Raw genomic sequence first — 20,181 nt, 5'->3', positions numbered from 1 at the left:
GGTCAATGCAGAGTGCTAATATCGTTTCAAACAAATCAGAGCGCATAGGTGTTTGAGGTTCTATTAATACGAAAAAAGTAAGCATACAAAACATTATACTGAGGGAATAACTATTTATTGCATAAACCAAAGCATTACCGTACTTAGCTCCAATTTCTAATTTGCGGTTTGCTGCATAAGGTGTTTCAGAGATACAATGTTCGATTCTTCCCCAATTAAAACAATTTTACATATTTCGCGTCACGTATTCTTTAGAATGTTAGATTTGAGGGAATGTTTAAGTATTATGCTGTTATCACTCTTCGTGGGGATTTATTTTCGTTGACTTTATCCCTGAATTGTTGAAATTAAAATCAGTAAATTTATTGAGCTATATTGGTAAACATAATAAATGTCCACGAAATTGGCCGTTTTTGAAAAACCATGGAAATTGGGCCACGCAAAAATATATCATTTTACTGTATGTGTGACAATTTAGCATATCCTCATTAAATGACGATGATTACGAGGGGAGAAGAAGGTGCTCAGCTGTCCGCATTTATAGAGTCAAACAAAGAAGATGGAGATAGAACAGTATGGTCCAAAAAAATTGAAGGCATGCTTTCCTTTCTGGGACTGTGTGTGGGACTCGGAAATCTGTGGAGGTTTCCTTACCTATGTATGCGAAATGGAGGTGGTAAGTCTTTGATTTTTCATGTCCAAACGATCAGATAAAATTATCGATAGATACTTTCTGCTTAAATCAAACATCATGCTAAGTTGTATAGCCGTTTTAAAGGAGACGATTGGATCGGGAAAGACTTTTCTTATTTATACTTATCCACGTGTTTCCCCCTTGCTAGTTGACATCATACAGCAAAATAATTTTGCCTCAGCCAACCATACATTAAAGGACAATCTTCAACACTGTAAGCTTTCAATAAATCCTTGACAGTATCATATTTTAAAAGAATTTTGGAAGGAAACGCATGTTTATTTTTTTTTTGGGAGGAAACATATTGTCATGGATCTGGCAAAAGTGCATTTCTGATTTGTACATCATGTATAAAGCGAGTTGATGCGCAATGTCACTTTCAGAAATATCCAAGATACGTAGCCAGAAAATGTTTAATGTCTCAACGGTTTAAACACATCGGAATATTTAACTGTATTTCCATTGTCCAATCGTGTTGATGTTTCGTTAATACATTTGAAAGTTTTGCCTCATACTCGCATTCTGTTTTAATACCGTTCATCATCACCAATGTTCATTAATTTTAAACAAGATTTATATTTTCAAATATTTGTTTCTTGTCATGCTTGTCTTTACAGGGGCGTTCCTTATTCCATTCTTGCTGTGCTTGCTTTTCTGTGGTTTCCCGTTGTTTTTCTTGGAAGTGAGTTTAGCTCAGTTCACAGGCAAAGACGCACTGCACACCTGGGAAGTTTGCCCAATTTTTCGAGGTAACTCTTAATACATTTAAAGTCAATTTGCTCCAAATCATAGAGAAAATACCGTCATGTCAACAAAAGTGAGCAAAATATCAATGACACGTTAACATTAAAATTCGTGAAAAATTCATTGATAATGGGTTCAGGAGGGAAACGCGTCTTCTGTTTCATCGGCAATACCCGACATGTATATTACATGTACATAAGTAACATTACGTCCTCTATAGAGCACAATGCTAAGGAGTTCTAACTTCAGGTAAAAAAACCAAAATCATGCTAAAGGTTCCTCGAAATACAATTTATGTCAAAGTATCGAAAAGTACACCCGGCACTTTAAACGCTATCCTTTCTTTGGTTAGGTATTGGACACGGAATGGTCATTGCCACTTTTGTGATGACATTTTACTACAACGCTAATACAGCATGGATCATGTTTTACCTCGGGAACTCCTTCATTACCCCTCTTCCTTGGAGAAGCTGTGACAATGACTGGAACACAGATTTCTGTGTTAGTTCTAGGTCATTCAACGCATCAGAATCTGCGACCAACTTCACACGTGGCAATTTGTATGACGAAACCAGATTGACGACAGCAAATATCAGTTACCTGCAAAATTCAAATGTGACATTCCCCGATGGGCAAATCAAACATAAATATATTACAGCTGAAGAGGAATTCTGGCAGTAAGTTAGTGTGACAATTGAACAGTTTTGCTCTTGTAATACAAAAGTGTGTCCAAAACAGCTAACTAAGGAATTTTTCGGTTGATATTAAAGGTAGATCAAGATGAAAAGAAATTGATAATGACAAGATTTCAAGATGAGTACTGTAGATCAATAACGTAATCTGAACAATCGATGAAGTACGATTACCGAACAGGAGAAATTTGAAATCGGGGAAATATTGCAATTACCGTTCTGGTTGGTCATTCTGATACGCTATGCTTTTAAACATCTTTACATTGTATTTTTCTACATATCAATAATACTAATTGAGAATGTGTTTGTATAATAACATGTATTTTTATGTTAATAATTTGAGAGGCTATACAACAACTGATCTGAGTAAATTAGAAGACCGGGCTTCTCAGGGACGTTGTGCAAGGTTTACTTGCCGAAATATACGTTAATTCCAAGTAAAGCTGTCTCGAGTTACCTCCCTTTATTAAGATTCCGGTCTTTGAGACCAATCCACATGGGTCATGGAATCAGCGTTGTAGATGAAATATCATGATGATTGTGAACTGTTTTCCGTTCTTTATATTTAAAAAAAAATGCGAGGATGGACACGTCGTCATTTAAAATATATAACTATTTTTTGCCGGTGAGCTTGTAATAATAATAATAATATAGAAACGTAATCAATCAAACTATAACATTGTGCATAAAACTGTTTATTTGTTTGTGTTTGGTTACAGGTATAGAACCCTCGAGATATCTAAGGGGATAGACGTCCTTGGTCACATACCATGGCACTTAGCTGTCTGTTTCCTCGCCGCGTGGACGTTGGTGACTCTGTGTCTGATAAAGGGAGTGAAATCCATGGGAAAGGTAAATCAAGGTCCATTTGGCATGTTACAGATGATCCTATGTGTTATGAATGGTGCATTAGTTTGGTATGAAATTGTGGAGTATTTGATTTAACAATTCCTTTTTATTTCAGTTATTAAAAAAATCAAAAGCGTCAAAGTTAACCACATAATAATGATATTTCATTTTCTATCATTTTACCCTCACTTTCGTTTGTTATGGTAAGTATCTTACATACACCTCAATATTACAGACAAACAAATATGTATCCAGTGGCACAAACCTTCACATTCAATTCCTTAACTGGCATTATAGCAAACGCGTACATTAAGCGAATCACCAGTAGTAATATCGTGAATGTCATGCGCCACAAAAATATATTTAGATTAAGATTAAAAGGAATTATGATCATAAAAATGTAAAATTGACGAATTTCTTAGCTCTGTGAATGAACTCAAAAGGTCACTACAGAGAGTAAAGTAATCAATCACGTGATAAATAGTCTTCACATATTTTCCATTATTTCCTTACAGCTAAGGTGTACGACAGGGGTGAGGACTTTGTGTGATTCTTATTTTGTTGTGTATACTTAGTACAATTCAATTGACCTAGATAAGCTATGATGACATTATAATTCCTGTTATAAATTATACGTAATAATATTATTATTCGAAAAGAACTATTAAAGTAAATCAATTAGCTATACAGAGATAGGTATTGATAATAGAACAATGAATAATGATATAATTTACAGTCTGACTTACTCATTATTTACAGGTAGTATATCTGACTGCAACGTTGCCATATGTACTATTGACGGTTATCCTGATACGAGCCAGTTTTCTTCCTGGAGCTACAGATGGGATGTTATTCCTTTTAAGTCCCGATTTTGAGAAATTAGGACAACCTCAGGTAGTTTTTAGTTATGTATATTTGATTAACACTACGTAATAAAACTAAAGGCGAAAGAGTGTTAAAAATATACATTGACTGCGTTACTACCCTGTCATAAGTACAATCACACAAAGTACATATTTTTTTGTTATTATATATGTGTAATATGACATAGGTGACTTTTGATTGACTATCGTTCCCATTGCGACGTCATAACGTCATGGCGTCTTATGTTCGCTAACGTCACAAAAGCAACACATGTACAGTGAGAATGTCGAAAATTTTAGCATCTAAGTTAAGTAACAGACAGAAAGTCGATTCCATTTTCTCGATAGAGGCTCAGGTGAAAAGGAAAATATTCAGTCTCTATGAAAATAAATCATGTAAGATTCTCTACCTGTATATGTATGATGTCACATGCTGACGGACAAAGAATAGCGCTAATCACAGCTGCACAGGGTTATGTGTGTTTGTTTTATTTCAACTTTCATGTGCATTTAAATAGGAGGAATGAATAAAAAGTACAATGAACAATGTTAACATCCTTTTTTAGGTTTGGGTAGAAGCTGCTTTACAAGTGTTTTACTCCCTTTGTCCGGCCTGGGGACAACTGATGACAATGGCTAGTTACAACACGTTCCATAACAATTGTTACAGGTATATAATGTATCACACTTAAAATTTTGCGATAAGACTATCTCAGGAGATATATTACAGTTTACTCAAACTGTCATTTCATCTTTTGTTTTTCACTTGCTCAACTGATTTGAGGTAAAATTATTAATTAGCTTAAGAAAATTGGTAGTGACATCCGAAACGTTTGCGACTTTTTAAGGGACTCCATTATACTTACCATCCTTGGGGAAGGTACCAGTATATACGGCGGGTTTGTGGTGTTTGCTGTGATTGGATACATGGCCCACGACGCCAATTTACCTATAGCTACTGTAGTGAAATCAGGTAGGGAACATTATATTCATCGTGAAATATTTTCTTCTCTTTTGTGCGTAGAATTTCGTTAAGTACGTCAAATTGTTAGTAACAGTGTTCGGTTTTAGATGATGTTGTGAACAACTCAAAATCCAGCCCAGTTAATGCTTAATCATTCTTGAATGGAATTATCTATATTTCTTCGTGTATATCTTCAACAGCTGCTACAATATAATTTATTTTTCAGAGACTCAGTTTTCGTGGGTTTTTTTTTAAATTATATTTCAGGGACACTTGAGTTCGCGTAAATATATAGCACAATAGATCTTCTTATGCTTATTTTAAGAATTCGTCGATTTAGAATATTAGTTGAAAATTACCGAATTTATAGTACTTCGATATGCTTTAACATATACAAAGAAACGTTATTTTATCTGACTTTAACTGGCTACTACGAAATCAAAGAAAACAATTCCCATGAAAGTTTATTGTATATTACTGAGTCATTTTTATCATCTACCAATAAAGACAATATTTATTGTATCCGAATTTATCTGACAGCGCTAAGTCTCCACCATGATGCTGTTCTTTCAGTGGTGGCTCTTCACAATATTTGAAATATAACGAACACACAGTTGTCATTATGTTTTTTGTTTAGGTCCTGGTTTAGGGTTTGCGGTATATCCAGAGGCTCTAGCTAAACTACCTCTTCCAAACCTATGGGCCGTGTTGTTCTTCCTAATGTTGCTTTGTGTGGCTTTGGATAGTCAGGTACGTCAGATATCAGTTTTTTTATTATCTATATCTATTTATCAACATTGATATTAATTTTATAGGTTTTTCCTCAGTTGTTTTGCGAATTGTTGGTTTTCCAAGTTCGGGTTAGTATAATAGTTAAGTTAACCTATTACTAGCATTCTTTCCAGCTAAGAAAGAACAAAAACGTACAGAGACGATAATAATTATATTTTTTCTGGTCTCGAAAGAAAGATTTCATGCAACAAATATAATTTCTGAACAAAAATATTTTCGTAAGACAGCTTTTGATGATGTATTCGTCAATTGTCCTATTTCGGACGTATGACCTTTATTGTTGTAGTTTGCTTGCGTGGAAATGGTGATAGCGGCAGCCATGAATCATTTTCAATCACTGCGGAAGAAGCAACTTGTAATGACCATTTGTGTATCCATGGCCTTGTTCTTACTTGGACTATTCTTCTGTACACAGGTTCGACATCTCTTATTTTTCTTAACGCTGTTTGAAAGAAAATATCACAGTCGTGGTCTGTGTAGGGATATACTTTTTGAAACTGAAATACAATGGAAACACAATATAATTATATCCACCAGATTGTATAAAGCATATATATCACGCATCAAAAGCGTCATCTTTGAATATTTGTCTGGGAACAATTCCATACATTTCACAGTCACATACTTTTACTTTATGCTACAGGCCGGGATATACGTCTACCAAATATTAGACTGGTATGTTGCTGTGTCCTTACCCATCCTTGGTTTTATCGAGTGTATCATATTTGGATGGATATACGGTAAATACACTTTCTTTATTTTATGTATTTTCTTGTTATGCTTTTGTTTGTTTATTTGGTTTTTTTTTCTCGTTTATTCCTCGTTTACTGGTAATCACATATCACATGCATAGACTTCCAAACTAAATCTAAAATGAGTTTATCTTTTCAGGGGCAGAACGGTTTTCAAAAGATGTGAACATGATGCTTGGTCGTCAAATTCCTGTGTTTGTTCGGATATGCTGGTGTTTTATAAACCCTATCGTACTTCTGGTATGCGTAAATTTTATATGACATTTAAAAACATTCCAACCAGGTTTTTTTAATCACGGAAAAGAAGTGAGAATCATACCAAATATGGTTACCCAGCCGTAAACATCTCTTCTCGTTATCATTGTACATAATATTCTTTTCAGAGCTTCAATGACTACTTCAAGTAACAACGTATGAACTATGTTTACAGAATTTTGTGATGTATCAATTAGTCAGTAATAAAAATAAGATACACAAGAATACATTTCAGTATTTAGTAAATTCACGTCCTACATTTTACAATGAACTAACAACAGGATAGGAATGGATGATCATAAGTATCCATTAATCATCATTATGGACTCTCGGGATTTTCACAATAACGGCATGATTTCTCGCAACTTTTATATAAGGATCAAATAATAATGTGGGCATTAGGCCATAGAGATAAAGCATGAATTGGATGTCAACTTTTCCTTTTTGTTTAGTTTATTATTTTTTCATTTTTTCTTTTCTTTTTTTTTTTTTTTTTTTTTTGATGACAGGTTGTCCTTTTTTGTTTATTTATTTATTTATTCTTTTTTTTAGCTTTTCCGTTCTTTACTATACAACAATAATGTTAGAAATAAAAAAAAGAATTTAAAGTGTAATCAAACCGACAAAATATTCCGTCATTAAGAAAAATTAAGAAGTAGGAGTACAAACAGAGGCAGATTTTTTTTTTTTTTTTTTTGTAAATTCCTGACAACTTTCGGCAACGGTGAACTCTAGAAAAAAATATAGGTAAATTTAAGTTAAGGTATTGACCCGGCCTAAACCGGAACGAAGGGATATAACTCCAACAAACCTGACTTCTAATTTTTACAACGAAATTACGTGGATAATTTTAAAGTATTTAGCTATTTCACGTGAAAACATTGAATGTTACATAATTTGAATTTATAAAAAATTACTTTCCAACATTTATGGAAACAACACTGACATCATATGAAGCTACGATAGTAAGGTAACACATCTGTGCCAGAAGACTTCAAGGAATCATTCCATTTACTTTTTCCGCATAGGGACGTAATTACTTGACTAAGCTGTAGAAAGAAATGTTAAGACAATGTATAGAAATAATAGCACTTAACTGATGTTACCTAATTTGAAAAAAAAATGTTAATGACTATCAATCAATTTTCATCAATTCTCACTCATTTAGACTGAAAGAATGATTGCATTTTGTGTTCTTACATATATTTTCAGGTACTCTTTGTGTTCACATTTGTATCATACGAGCCCCCAACATACGGAGACTATGTGTACCCATCTTACGCTAATATCATTGGATGGTTGATAGGAATGCTTCCCATAGTACCCGTGGTTTTGGTTGGAATCATGACCGTCTTGAAAACCCCTGGACAGTCAATGTTCGAGGTACGGTTTCTATGTATACTGTCAACAGGCAAAAAAAGTCTTTATCGACATACCTACTTTAATAGAATCGTCCTGGTCAGACATTTGTTTTGAAAGTTTCACTTGGCTCCAACACAAGATGTCTGAAATTTGGATCCACATGTGTCTATTGTGGGGCAAGAGCGAGTTCTGCGACACTGCTGGTGTTTTCTTTTTTTGTTTTTTGTTTTTTTGGTTTTTTGTTTTTTTTTTTTTTTTTTTTTTTTTTGCTTTTTGTTTTTTTGTTTTTTGTTTTTTGTTTTTGTTTTTTTTTTGTTTTTGTTTTTGTTTTTTTTTTTGTTTTTTTGTTTTGTTTTGTTTTTTGACAAACCCGCAAAGGCCTACATGTGACACAGCTTTTCATTTCATTTGGGCCTTGACATTCATATATCATTTTCCTCCGGAGATCTGACGGCCTTTAAACATATTTCAATTTCTTTTAAATCTTCTTATACAATAAAACAAATATCTAATCGCTATTTAGGTATGAAGGTCAGCTCTGTTTCCTCTCAGAATTCAAATTCCATATCTTAAAGATTATAAATGGGAGCCTGAAGTTGGTTCCCAGCTTTTTATTTGTATTTATATCTTAACATCTTTATATACCTTTATTTTGTTCGATTTTCGATTTTCATTTATAAATGATATCACATAATGTCCATTCAGCGATCGTATTCATCATCATCATCATCATCATCATCATCATCATCATCATCATCATCATCAATCATCATCATCATCATCCATTTGGTACAGTCCTATTTTCGAGATGTATTGAATCTGTGTTGTTAACATGCATAGATACCTTTGTATCGTATTGCCGTAAATATTCTACTTTAACGAAGAGACCAGAGACGTAAAAGTATCATAAAAATACGTGTTCCTTTGTTGAATGTATACAATTATTCTCGTAATTAATGTACAAATCTGTTCTTCATTTCAGAAATTTAAAGCGTCTTTCAAACCCTCACCATACTGGAAACCTATATCTAAAAAGCATGCAATGGACTATCACAGTGACAACAGCACGGCGTCACTCGGACTCTTGGAACAAATGAAACTTAATATTTTGGGGAAATAGTGACTGCCATTCTCGAAATGGCTCAGCAGAAATTTGCCAACGATTTACTAATATCATTTCGAGCAGTTTTAATTGATTTTGTCCTCAAACGAAAACCGGATTAACAACAACAAACATACTAGAGATAGTAACTGTATATGATACATTGATCTTCGGAACAGCATATTTGATATATAGTATTTAGCAAACCGTTCCAATTGCATGTACCTCTACATTGAATTGTACGTTGAGTGAAAATAGAAATTAACATAGTCTCATTCTTTATGATTCAGATACTGATTGAGAATACTTGAGAATGATTGAGATACTGACGTGTAAAGTGTACGATTTTCACCTGTCCTACTACTAATCATCAAAAGGGTGAATTGCGCTAAATTGGACGCTATAGGGCTATGACGTCACAAGTTTAACGACTGGTAACAGCTGCCATGGAGAGAATAGTCGAGATCGAGTATAGCTACGTTATGCAATATCAGATTTCAAGTGAATATTTGTAGTTTTGAGGAATTTGATAATTCGGACGGTAACTTTATAAGGACAATTACAAACACATGAAATGTTCCAGAAGTTAGCGTTTAAAACATATTTATTGTCATTATCAGAACAAGAGACAAGTTATATACATTTATATATGGAAACAATTAATGTTGTTTAAATGTTCATATATTGTATATCTGCAATGATTATTACTATTGAAATAAAATATGTAACTAGACTAGGTCTACATTAAGATGAGGATTTCCGAACAAAATTGTATCCAATCTGGACGCAACATTTAAAGTAGTGAAAGTTTAGATCGAAACATTCCTTGGTATTAGATGATTATAAAAAAGTAATGAGAGACTGATGAGAAATTTGCTCTGTATCGTAGTACCACTTCGGTCCAAAAATGCTGAAATGTTCAGTATTTTCAAAATAACTTCAACATCGGTGTCTGCTTTTTTTTTTTATTAATGATAAGATGTAATGTTCTATATAACGACAAATTAACATCGTTGTGTTTTCCTTGTTTCCGCGAGTTTTATTTACGGTACTTATAAATGAGACGCTAAATTACATCACGAATTTATTTCTCAAAAATATAAATGAATCACGTGGTCGTAAACAGACGGACAAACTTGTAGCATAGGATTTCAAAAGATGCAGACGCGGGTGTCGTCGGTGAAGCAGAACACGATTACTCTTCCAGAATACCTGGTTTTATTATCGGAGTCGTCATGTAATTTTCTCTTTTGTTCACATTTTGTCGTAGTTTTCTGGAATTTGAGTTTGGATTATGATTATGTTGACATGTTGGTATTTTCTATATTTATTTTAAACCTTGCCCATACCTATTGCATCGTACTTTGCTTTGCACTCATTCACCCATTGAACTGATGTCTCAATATGCATTTTCAGAACGTGTCATTTTCGACTTAATTTCACGGTGATCTAACGCATTTATCTGCGAAGAAGCAGAGCCCGCTTTCTATTCAGGAACTCCAGGCTAATTTTTCTTCAGCATTTTTGTGTCAATCGTTTGGTGAATAGTTTGTTACGATTTCGTTGCCAATTTTTCGATTCACAAGTTTGTTTAATAGGTATATGCTGCTGTGTTCTCTACAAACATCTAGTCATTTGTTTAAAGATATTCAAGCGCTCCAGTTCTTTAAATATGTCCCAAATATAACACTTAAAGGATAAAGCAGAATAATTCCTCGCTAACTTCAGCCCGTTTGTCCATATAGTTGACAATGTAAGTTAAAAAAACTTACTTGCACTGCAAATGAACATACACCTACTCGCTTTCAATTATTCTTCCGAGTAACTGAAGAACCTGAACGCTTTAAAGATTAGTCTAATTTGACTGACATATCTGCCTATTGACGAAATTGTTTCAATGTAGCATTATTTCCATGAGATAGGGAATACACATGCAATCTTGTATCCGAACTTCCACCTCACGATACGATATTGTTTGTACATGCATCCGGTATAGGCAATAGGAAAGGGATTTACATTTAAATAGAAAATCATGGTCGTAGACAGGAAACTAAGCTGGGATAAATTATTATTTTCTCTAAACTGTTAATCTTATACCAATGCTGACTTGTGTCTGATAAGTATACGTAACGTCAATATCTATAAATAAATTGGCCGTAACAACGATAAGAAGCCTGAACGATATAAATATTTAGCTAGTGTTTTTATCATCAGGACACATCAACGCTTGATACAGGAAGTAAAAGAACGAATGTTAATTCACTTTCTGGGTATATTCTCAGTGATGTCGAAGCCATTATTTTCGCCAAATACGATTTTCTTTAGTAGTCCCCGACATCTAGATGTCCTTAGATTGGTTCTCTAACATCACTGATGAGTCGTAAATGAACGAAACATATGTATTTGGTGATATATTGTGTCTAATTCTAAAATTGTGTTGAATGTTGCTGCCGCTGTTTACTTGTATTTCTTATCTATATAATTCTTCAATCATACATCATTGGATTCACACATGTTAAGCTGACAAATACAACAAATCATCTCCTGATTAATTTGCGGCGCAGTTTCCATCATGTATTTGGTCATATACTATAATATATTTCCATGTACATCATGTAATATATAGACTTTACACTAGGAGTGCTTGCTGTGTATGGTATGTGTATGCAAACGTTACATAAAAAACATTAACTTCAATGACAAATACATGAGCTTTAGCGATATACAATATATAACAATCACCAGTTTGTATGTCCTGTTTCTTATCCAAGTTTTGAATTGCCTCTTAATAATATGCAAAACTGAAAATTTCAAAACTACATGGTGACATTAAGATTCAATACATATATAACTGGAACATAACAGAATTTGTTTACTTCAAAGCAAAACCATGGAGACGGAAAGAAATCCATGTAAAAATCAAAATATTGTAAAAACATGAGTAAACCATTTATTATTAGTAATAATTTCCTTGAGCATGGGAAGCGTCCTTTCGGTCAAACTTCACCCTGTCGGATAATTGTGTTAGAAAATATGATTAAATCGGCTTACGGGGGAAAATAAACCAAAGTGATAAATCGCAAAATGTGATAAACAGCTTGATGTGAGTTTTTTTTAAGGATCAACGTCACCCTTTCGAAAATTTGCTAAAAGACTATGGACTAACTCGTTGATGAAACCTAACGTTATGTATTAGAGTTGTGTTATTGTTGATGATTTAGTAAGGAATACGCGAGCAATGTTGGATCCGAAAAGCAACCTAACGATGCGATGTTGTATTTACATGTATCAGGGATCACCAAGAGGACAAGAATTAACATTTAAATAGGAAATCTTAGACGACGACCGGAAACCAAACCGGAACAAACTTACATATTCTCCAAACTGCCGCTAGTATTTCTGTTACATGTTTGTGGTAACATTGGTCAGTGATATAAATTCCATGCAAATTTCATTATATAAATTTGTCATTATATATCCCACAGGCTCCAAAGAAAAATAATCAAGGGATACCGACTGACATGTTCACAAAATCGTTATTCAAACTAAAAGTCGATAAAACGAAAGCAAAATATGAAAGATGAAAAGATTAACACGCATATTCATGAAAATGTATTGAGCCTGCAGTTGGTTCCCAGTTCCTAGCTCCTAGTTACAGGAGTCCTGATTCACTAACGAACATCGAAATAATCACATTTCAAGCAATACAATATTTCACAATACGATAATGTTAAAGAATCTAGATGCCTATTATCCTAATATACAATGTATGTATTAACTTAATCGACATCGTTTCACATCAGTTTCCCAGGCTGTAATGGCTTTCATGATTTATTAATTTTTATTGGTTTTGTTCTTTATTTCGCCCATCATATCACACCCACATATGTTGTGTATTGGCAAATATAACATTACATTTTTACAGAAATAAAATGTACCATTTGGTTTGTATTTAGGGTTTTTAATACAGATTACGCCAATTACATGTAAAAGGATTGATTTCTCGTTTACTAGCATTCACAGTGAAAACAATGTCAGATGAATTGTAACAGAAACAATAATCATATGAGTTGTTCTCGGTGATTACACAGTCTGAAAAATCGAAATGTTTAATACTGGGGAAGTTAATGGTACACATGGGGATGACAGCTCCGCAGAAAAGCTGTCGTTGACTTAAATCAGAGACAAGACTAGGGGAAAATATGGTCGAGAAACATATTCCTATGGTTGTATTGATTTCTGAGTAAGTCACATAAAGGATTAAACTAGCATAGAAAATTCACAGTTAATTTTCTGTCTCCTTGTGTGTTCTTATCAATACCGTCTACAGCTCTGTGTCGCCGAATTATTATCAAGCGATGACATTTTCAAGTGTAGCGTTTCAGTTGAAGTGTTATGGTGAATTAAATATCAAGAGTGCTTACATTTTGCCGCCATGGTAGAATATTTGTTTTAGGAATGGAGGCAATAACTGTAATCGTATAAGGAAAGTAATTTCGTGGTAAATGCTCCAAACAACATCAGAAAAAAAATTAATTTTGGGAAGCAAAACAATCAACGCAGTGAAATTTTCCAGAGAATCGTGTGTTTTGAACATTGAAGCCCAATGTATCTGTTTAACGTTTACGTCTGTCGGATCTGGTTTATATGTTAAGGAACTGCCGAACTCTGTAACTTCCTGTGTGAGTAAGTATATGCACACGTATTACGCACCATAACGTTAATCTGATTGTGTTTAATGTACCAATTACAAGTTCACGTGAGTTATTAGTTTAATGATGAAATCCTTAGAGTGAATTCAATGAATTACCATTATATGCTCTTTACCATATCCCAGACGAACGGAATGACCGTCATATCTGACACATGTTAGCCAATGATGGCTCATCTGTTTATTTATCAAAAATCTGCGCACAAGAAAGAGCGAAATTCTTTATTCAAGTGTTTGTGTGTTTATAAATTGAACCATGGAAAAATGAAAGGTCTACTTTGAAATGACAGGTTGTAATACAGGCCCTCAATTGATGATCTTAAGAAAGAACTTGAACGATGAGTTTCTATTTTGTTGTTAAACCTATTAGGAACATATGCTTACACTTGAGCAAAGCACGTGCACAGAATTAAATTCTGAAATACTTTAAGCAGTTTAGGCTAGGTCTGTGCAGTGTTTACCTAAATAAAGTTATCGGGTAATGAAAACCGGTTAAGAAACCGAATTTTCCAGAATGTTGAAAATAAAACGCACGTGACCGTATGTAATTATATCGAAATCGTCGAAATAGTTAGTCAGCTTCTATCTTAGGGTTAGTCTGTTGGGACCGATCCCTGTGGATCACGATGCTTTTAAGGGAAGGATTTTTATGTGTTTGTTATCATACGAAACTAAAGCTATGTTTACAGGTTTATAGTAGTGACTATTAGCTTATTCCTAAGCTTCACGACCAGGTCAGATATATTTGTGTTGACCACCGAAAATATGAAGACACTGTATATATAAAATGGTGAGTAGTCTATCTAATTTTATTTTAAGACAGATGATAGTCTCGCAGACGTCATTATTTATGAGATAAACAATCAACAATTTATGTTTTTTTCCCCAGAAACTTTCCTCTTTCAATGAGACTAATATATTGATCAAACATTAAATTTATGCATTAACCGATAGTAAAACAAAGATAAGTAAAATTCAAGTTGACCTCATAAAAGGATAGCAAGTGTTTAATGATGACGCTTATTATGCAAGCATGGTTATTAATAATTTACGAAATGGAGGGAAGCGTTGCTTAAAACGGGTTTATGCTATTTAAATCCAAAGTATTAATTCTTCATTTCAATTGTTGTCTAAACAAATTTATATAACATATGGTCTAACACTTTAGCATGTTATGATTGGCTGATAGGATGATTTTTTTTACCAAAAGGGCACTTCACGCACTCAAATGAATTAGAACGCGCAATAAGTAATTCAGAAATACTTTTGTAATAATTCTACTTTCCTTTGGATTTATATCAGTTTCGTGATATGAAGAAAACATCCTTATTCATTTCTATCTATAAACTGTAATGGGTCATAATATCATAATATATGTAGTACTGAAAGTGTCAGTTATGCATATTTATCAGCGGTATTTGACTTAAGATCATATCATTACGCCTCAAAATGATGACATAAACAAAACACACATTGGCACAGTACAGGTCCATTCAACTTCGGAATAACTTTTTTTTTATGGTAGAAAGAGGTCCCACAAACTCGTGGTTGTTACATAATATCTCGTTAGTTATATTCCGTCTTTTGATGGAAACCCATCTGAAAACGATAAACCCGTATTTTACTTGAGGGATAATGGCCTCATCAAATGGTGTTGATGTATTCAGTGAATAGTTTACTTTGCAAAATACTTCGCAAATGAATGAATAAGTTAAAATGAAACAGAATTTGTCTTCCGATATCAAATTCATTAATATGACATCAGGGTATAGTAAAATATGACTATAAAACGAAAAACAAACTGTTTACGCGAAACAAAAACATATTGCATGATGGCTTTCAAGTTTAGACATACGAAGAACGTTTTTCTATACCTTGATCCACCAACAAAAAGTTATTCTTCATCACCAATATTTAAGGATTTACCAGATTGATGATGGCTGTCTCTCACAAAAAAAAAAAAAAAACAAACAAACAAACAAACAAATTGTTCGATTTCGCTGGGCAAATAATTCCCGGTTGTTTCAGGTTTATACTAGTTCACGGGTATTCCATTTTGCGTATATCTATCAATTGATTTAAATGTATACATGCAAATATTTTCTGATATTTTGATTGTTAAAATATTTATTATGCATTTAATTGCCTACTTTCTTTTTGACCGCGAAATCAGCGAAATTAGATCCCCGCGAATATTACCACTTATACAGTATTCTGTTGATGAAATTATAGTATAAGAATTACGTAATTTTCACATATTTCTATCATTTTGCTGGTATGAGATCATGTAAAATCCTATCGATTTCCGTATCACTTTGCCCGCTCATAATTAATATGTATTCTAGAATTTTGTTGCCTGCAGTGATATTACGGTAGGAATACAGCTTCTATATCAATATACGGTGATTGGATCAGTCTGCTCTCAGATCCAATTTAATATTGACATCTAAATATAGAATTACATCTCTGCTCATTCGAGATGCAGCAGAAATCATTTGTACATGTATACATGTAAGAAATAATGAATGAGATCACATGCCTTGTAAAACCGAACTTTTGTAATTTACTTCAGATGTGTTGAAGTTCACTGGACAATTTTACCTTAGGTATAACAGATTGAAGATACATAACAGAGTAAGTCTATACAATGACTCACCTACGTTGTATCACACCTTTCTGGAAACAAGTACAATTACATTAAAACGCAAATCATCATCCATTAAAAACTGAAAGTCTAGTGATATATTACTTACCTCGTACGGTCTTCTAGATAACAACTCAATACGGAAATAAAAACAATTAGTAGACTAACAAGTAATTAAGGATGAGCTCGAATATCATTTACTACAAACACTTGTTTACATTATGGATTCACAATATGTAAATGTACAGACTGTTATCATTATCTTCACATAAGACCTACCTTTATCCTGCAACTAACGCTGCCATTGTCGGAATACACCTGCCTCATATATTTTTTGCTTTATTCGAAAGTGACGAAAAACAGCTGTATTCTAGCACGTGCGGTAATTCGACAAAATTTCTGAATTTACTTAAATATTACGTTTAGAAATATAAGTAGTTGTTGAAATAAGTGATTTTATATGTTGTAATGAACAAGTTGATTTATGAAAATTCATAAAATCGCTCTTATATCCAATGAAGTTTGGAACTATGTCTCCGCGCGGAGCAATTATTTTGATGTCCATCATCAGGCAAAATTCAGCGTTACGTCAATGTCAGGTAAACACTGATTGAACATCAAAACTGTTTAAGTTTCAATAGTCTGATTTTCAGTCAATGTTGCAGGATAGATATAATACATGGTCAGTGTCTTAAAATATAAGCTGCATTTTGGCTCGGGACAGAAAGACAAAATTGGCAAGCCTCTGGCGATATTGTAGGACACTGACTATGTATTCTCTTATCCTCTATTTACCTAACAGTTTGATAATGGACATAACTAATGTCACATTGTTATCTATTGCCGTCCATCAACACATGAAAGATAAAAAAAAAACGATCGAAGTCTGCGCGCGTTTTAACCATATGCTGGTAAATACTTGTAACTTAACGAGTCTGTGGTAGAAAATACATAATTCTGTTGAATGGGTAAAGATGAATGCCTCGAAAACAAGAAACAGATGCAAAGTTTTAAAACATGGTATTTATGGCCGAAGTAACATTCTGTGCCGTAGAGTATTCATGTTTGAATGAAATAGTTTGTTTTCTATCTCTACAGGGTGCGTCTATTACTATGGATGAAAACACCACCCCACAAGTTCTGATAGAAGCCTTACGGGAACAGTGCCTTAGAAGAGGTTGTGGTGGAATCAAGGGCCTGGGGCTTGTATTTAAAAACATGGATATAGACTATTCAAAACGGATAGTCTATGAAGAACTTCGGATAGGCTTGCAAAAATACGGAATTTTAATGTCGGAAAACTTTCTCCGGTCACTGTTTCATACATTAGACCGAGATAACAGTGGAGGAATCGATTTTCAGGAATTTATGAAGGCGTTAAGACCCCCAATGAATAAGGGACGAATCGACGTGGTTAATGAAACGTTTGATTTACTAGACGTTGATCACGACGGGCTGCTCAAAACGGAAGATTTAAAAGGTACGTAAATACGCTTATGGTGGTCACCATTGCAGGAAAAACGGAGTAATGACATGGCCTCCCAATATCTGGGGCATATTCTATGCTAATAATGGGTCAAACCCCCTTAACAAAAGGTCAATGCAATCATTGTCTGCTAGTCAAATACATGTTTATCGACACTAAAAACTATAACAACCAAGACCGATTCAGAGAAAAAGGATCTGGAGTACAAAGACGTTACAACCGTTGAACGACGGAACTGCATTTACGAATCGGTGGCATTTGCACTTTCGAGGTAACTCCGTAACTATGACGAAGTGTAACGGAATAAGCCGAGGTTAGCCGTTTGAAGGCAAAAGATGCAATAGTTATCGTCCTTATCTCGAACTCTCACATACTGTTTACATTCTTGATAAAATTAATTTTGGAATTTGGGGAGAATAAGCAGTATGACAACAAATATGCAAATCTCTAATAGAGTTGTCGTTCCTTAATAGTCACACTACACTTTTGTAAACGGTTCACGTAATACTAATAATTTACCTCGCGGTCGGGTCAAATTTTGACGACGGGCAAAAATATGGCGGCATTCCTGAAAACACCAAAGAATTTTGGGGATGATTATGTAAATATCGTTGCCAAATTAGTATTATTTATTAATTATTCCAGTACGTATCTCGAGAACACGTTGGTAGTTGAAAAGCGAACGTTCACAATGTAAACAAGACGGTTGATGGCTTTGTACTCACCGTTATTCTTCCGCGATAAAATCAATAACGTTTATAGCTACGTTAAATAATAAAATCAGTTTTCAGATACAAATAACACAACAGAAAGATAATGACATACTTTATTATTTAACACAAATACGTTTTTCGATAATCTAAATTTGGCATGAGCCGTTTACAAAGGTGTTACATTGGGTACCGCAATGTACTCTTGGGGGGATGACAAATATACCATTAGGACAATGAAGCCTCTTCTATTTTCTAGGAAACCGTAGAATGCTCACGTTAATTCAAGACTCGAAGATTTTGACATTTCTGTCGATCACTTTTGGCTTTCCTCAGTCGCCACCTCGGTTTCCGATTTAGTCATTGATCATCATTGACGAGGCGTAGAAGGAGGAAACGGCTGCATGGCGCTGTTCAATTTAATTTGTGGCTCTGCTGTATCTTATTCTATACTATTTACTTTTGTGTCTTTTGTACAATCTTTTGGTATAAACTTGTTTAACCAAACTACAATTTGAAGTTACAAGCTGAAAATATACATTTTTCATTTTTACTATTTTATGAAATTGGCTTCCAAAATTGAACTGAACTCCTCTGGTACTTCTGTGAATCCCACAAGAGATAATTGATTTGTTAATGATGAAAGAGAGACGCCAATCATGTCACCACTGATCGGCATCGATAAGAAAACGCGTGAGATATCGATCTCGTCGTCTCAATCGTTTGATCTCGGGGAAGGATATCGATTTTCTTATCATTACATACAGCAAACGTACAGAAACGTAATTGCGATTTACTGGATAGGTAAATATGAAGGTTATCTGTTATTAGATTTGTGTATATATTGTGTCATTGGTATGGTTATATGTACTTGATCTCATCTGTTTTAACAGATCGATGGGAAACGTCCTATTTTCTTCGATCTTCTATGATCAGATTTGTTTTTATTCACCGGATAAATTTCTGTCTTTCTTTTTTATATTACAATCATTAACATTAAACACAATCTCCTGCAATGTAACAACGTCAATAATGGCAACGTTGTAACATTAGACGTAGACGGACGATCGGGCGTCGCGATTTTGAAAACGTGACAGATAAAACAACGATATTCACAGATCAATAAAAATAACTGTCATGTGATATTTCCGTTAATTCATAGCTTGGTAACAGTTTGTTTGTTTGATTTAAACATTTGAAGTAAATTATATAGATTTAGTCACGTAAACCAGTATATGCCCTACTGTTGAGGCCACCGTGTCTAGGAGATATAAAACATTATCGCTCTGAATATTAACAATCAATATGTAAATATAAGGCACATGGGATCAGACAGAAATTGCTGTAAGTAATGACTTAATGTGATCGATAATTGCTATCATGTATATGTTAATATGTGTATACAGGACTGTAAAAACTGATCTAAACGTTCCTCATGCATGTTAAAATAAAAGGTCGATACTTAAAGCATTTGTGGTGTTGAAGTAAAATTGCATTGCTATATGGACGTTTGATAGATTTAAATGCAAAACGGAAGAATGACTCGTAAAGGTTTTTTCGT

At 33.9% G+C, this 20,181-nt stretch overlaps 2 protein-coding genes across 2 annotated transcripts; both read left to right on the top strand.

Annotated features, from left to right (window-relative positions):
* The first annotated feature begins 498 nt into the window (after positions 1-498).
* LOC132548749 (sodium- and chloride-dependent glycine transporter 2-like) lies at positions 499-9,087 on the top strand. Its single transcript, XM_060212629.1, has 13 exons — positions 499-676; positions 1,312-1,443; positions 1,791-2,115; positions 2,850-2,982; positions 3,739-3,873; positions 4,409-4,512; positions 4,691-4,815; positions 5,444-5,556; positions 5,885-6,013; positions 6,242-6,338; positions 6,490-6,590; positions 7,818-7,988; positions 8,950-9,087. Exons 1-13 carry the CDS (start codon positions 499-501, stop codon positions 9,085-9,087), a joined length of 1,881 nt encoding a protein of 626 aa, XP_060068612.1.
* An 8,450-nt stretch (positions 9,088-17,537) lies between these two features.
* LOC132548748 (calcyphosin-like protein) lies at positions 17,538-17,912 on the top strand. The gene has a single exon (XM_060212628.1). It carries the CDS (start codon positions 17,538-17,540, stop codon positions 17,910-17,912), a length of 375 nt encoding a protein of 124 aa, XP_060068611.1.
* Positions 17,913-20,181: the final 2,269 nt, after the last annotated feature.

The sequence above is a fragment of the Ylistrum balloti genome, unplaced genomic scaffold (genome assembly GCF_031769215.1).
Source record: "Ylistrum balloti isolate Yb309-2 unplaced genomic scaffold, AGI_CSIRO_Ybal_v1 Utg370026, whole genome shotgun sequence".
NCBI lineage: Eukaryota > Metazoa > Mollusca > Bivalvia > Pectinida > Pectinidae > Ylistrum > Ylistrum balloti.
Note: the sequence above shows the minus strand (reverse complement) of the source record. Positions and strands in the feature narration are given on the sequence as shown.

What these genes read in the sequence shown, in the direction of transcription:
- LOC132548749 (XM_060212629.1), top strand. Translation starts at nt 499, where the DNA reads ATGATTACGAGGGGAGAAGAAGGTGCTCAGCTGTCCGCATTTATAGAG. An exon ending in CATATTTGGATGGATATACG is followed by an intron (nt 6,339 to 6,489) that starts GTAAATACACTT and finishes TTATCTTTTCAG; the next exon opens with GGGCAGAACGGTTTTCAAAA. An exon ending in CTGGACAGTCAATGTTCGAG is followed by an intron (nt 7,989 to 8,949) that starts GTACGGTTTCTA and finishes TCTTCATTTCAG; the next exon opens with AAATTTAAAGCGTCTTTCAA.
- LOC132548748 (XM_060212628.1), top strand. Translation starts at nt 17,538, where the DNA reads ATGGATGAAAACACCACCCCACAAGTTCTGATAGAAGCCTTACGGGAA.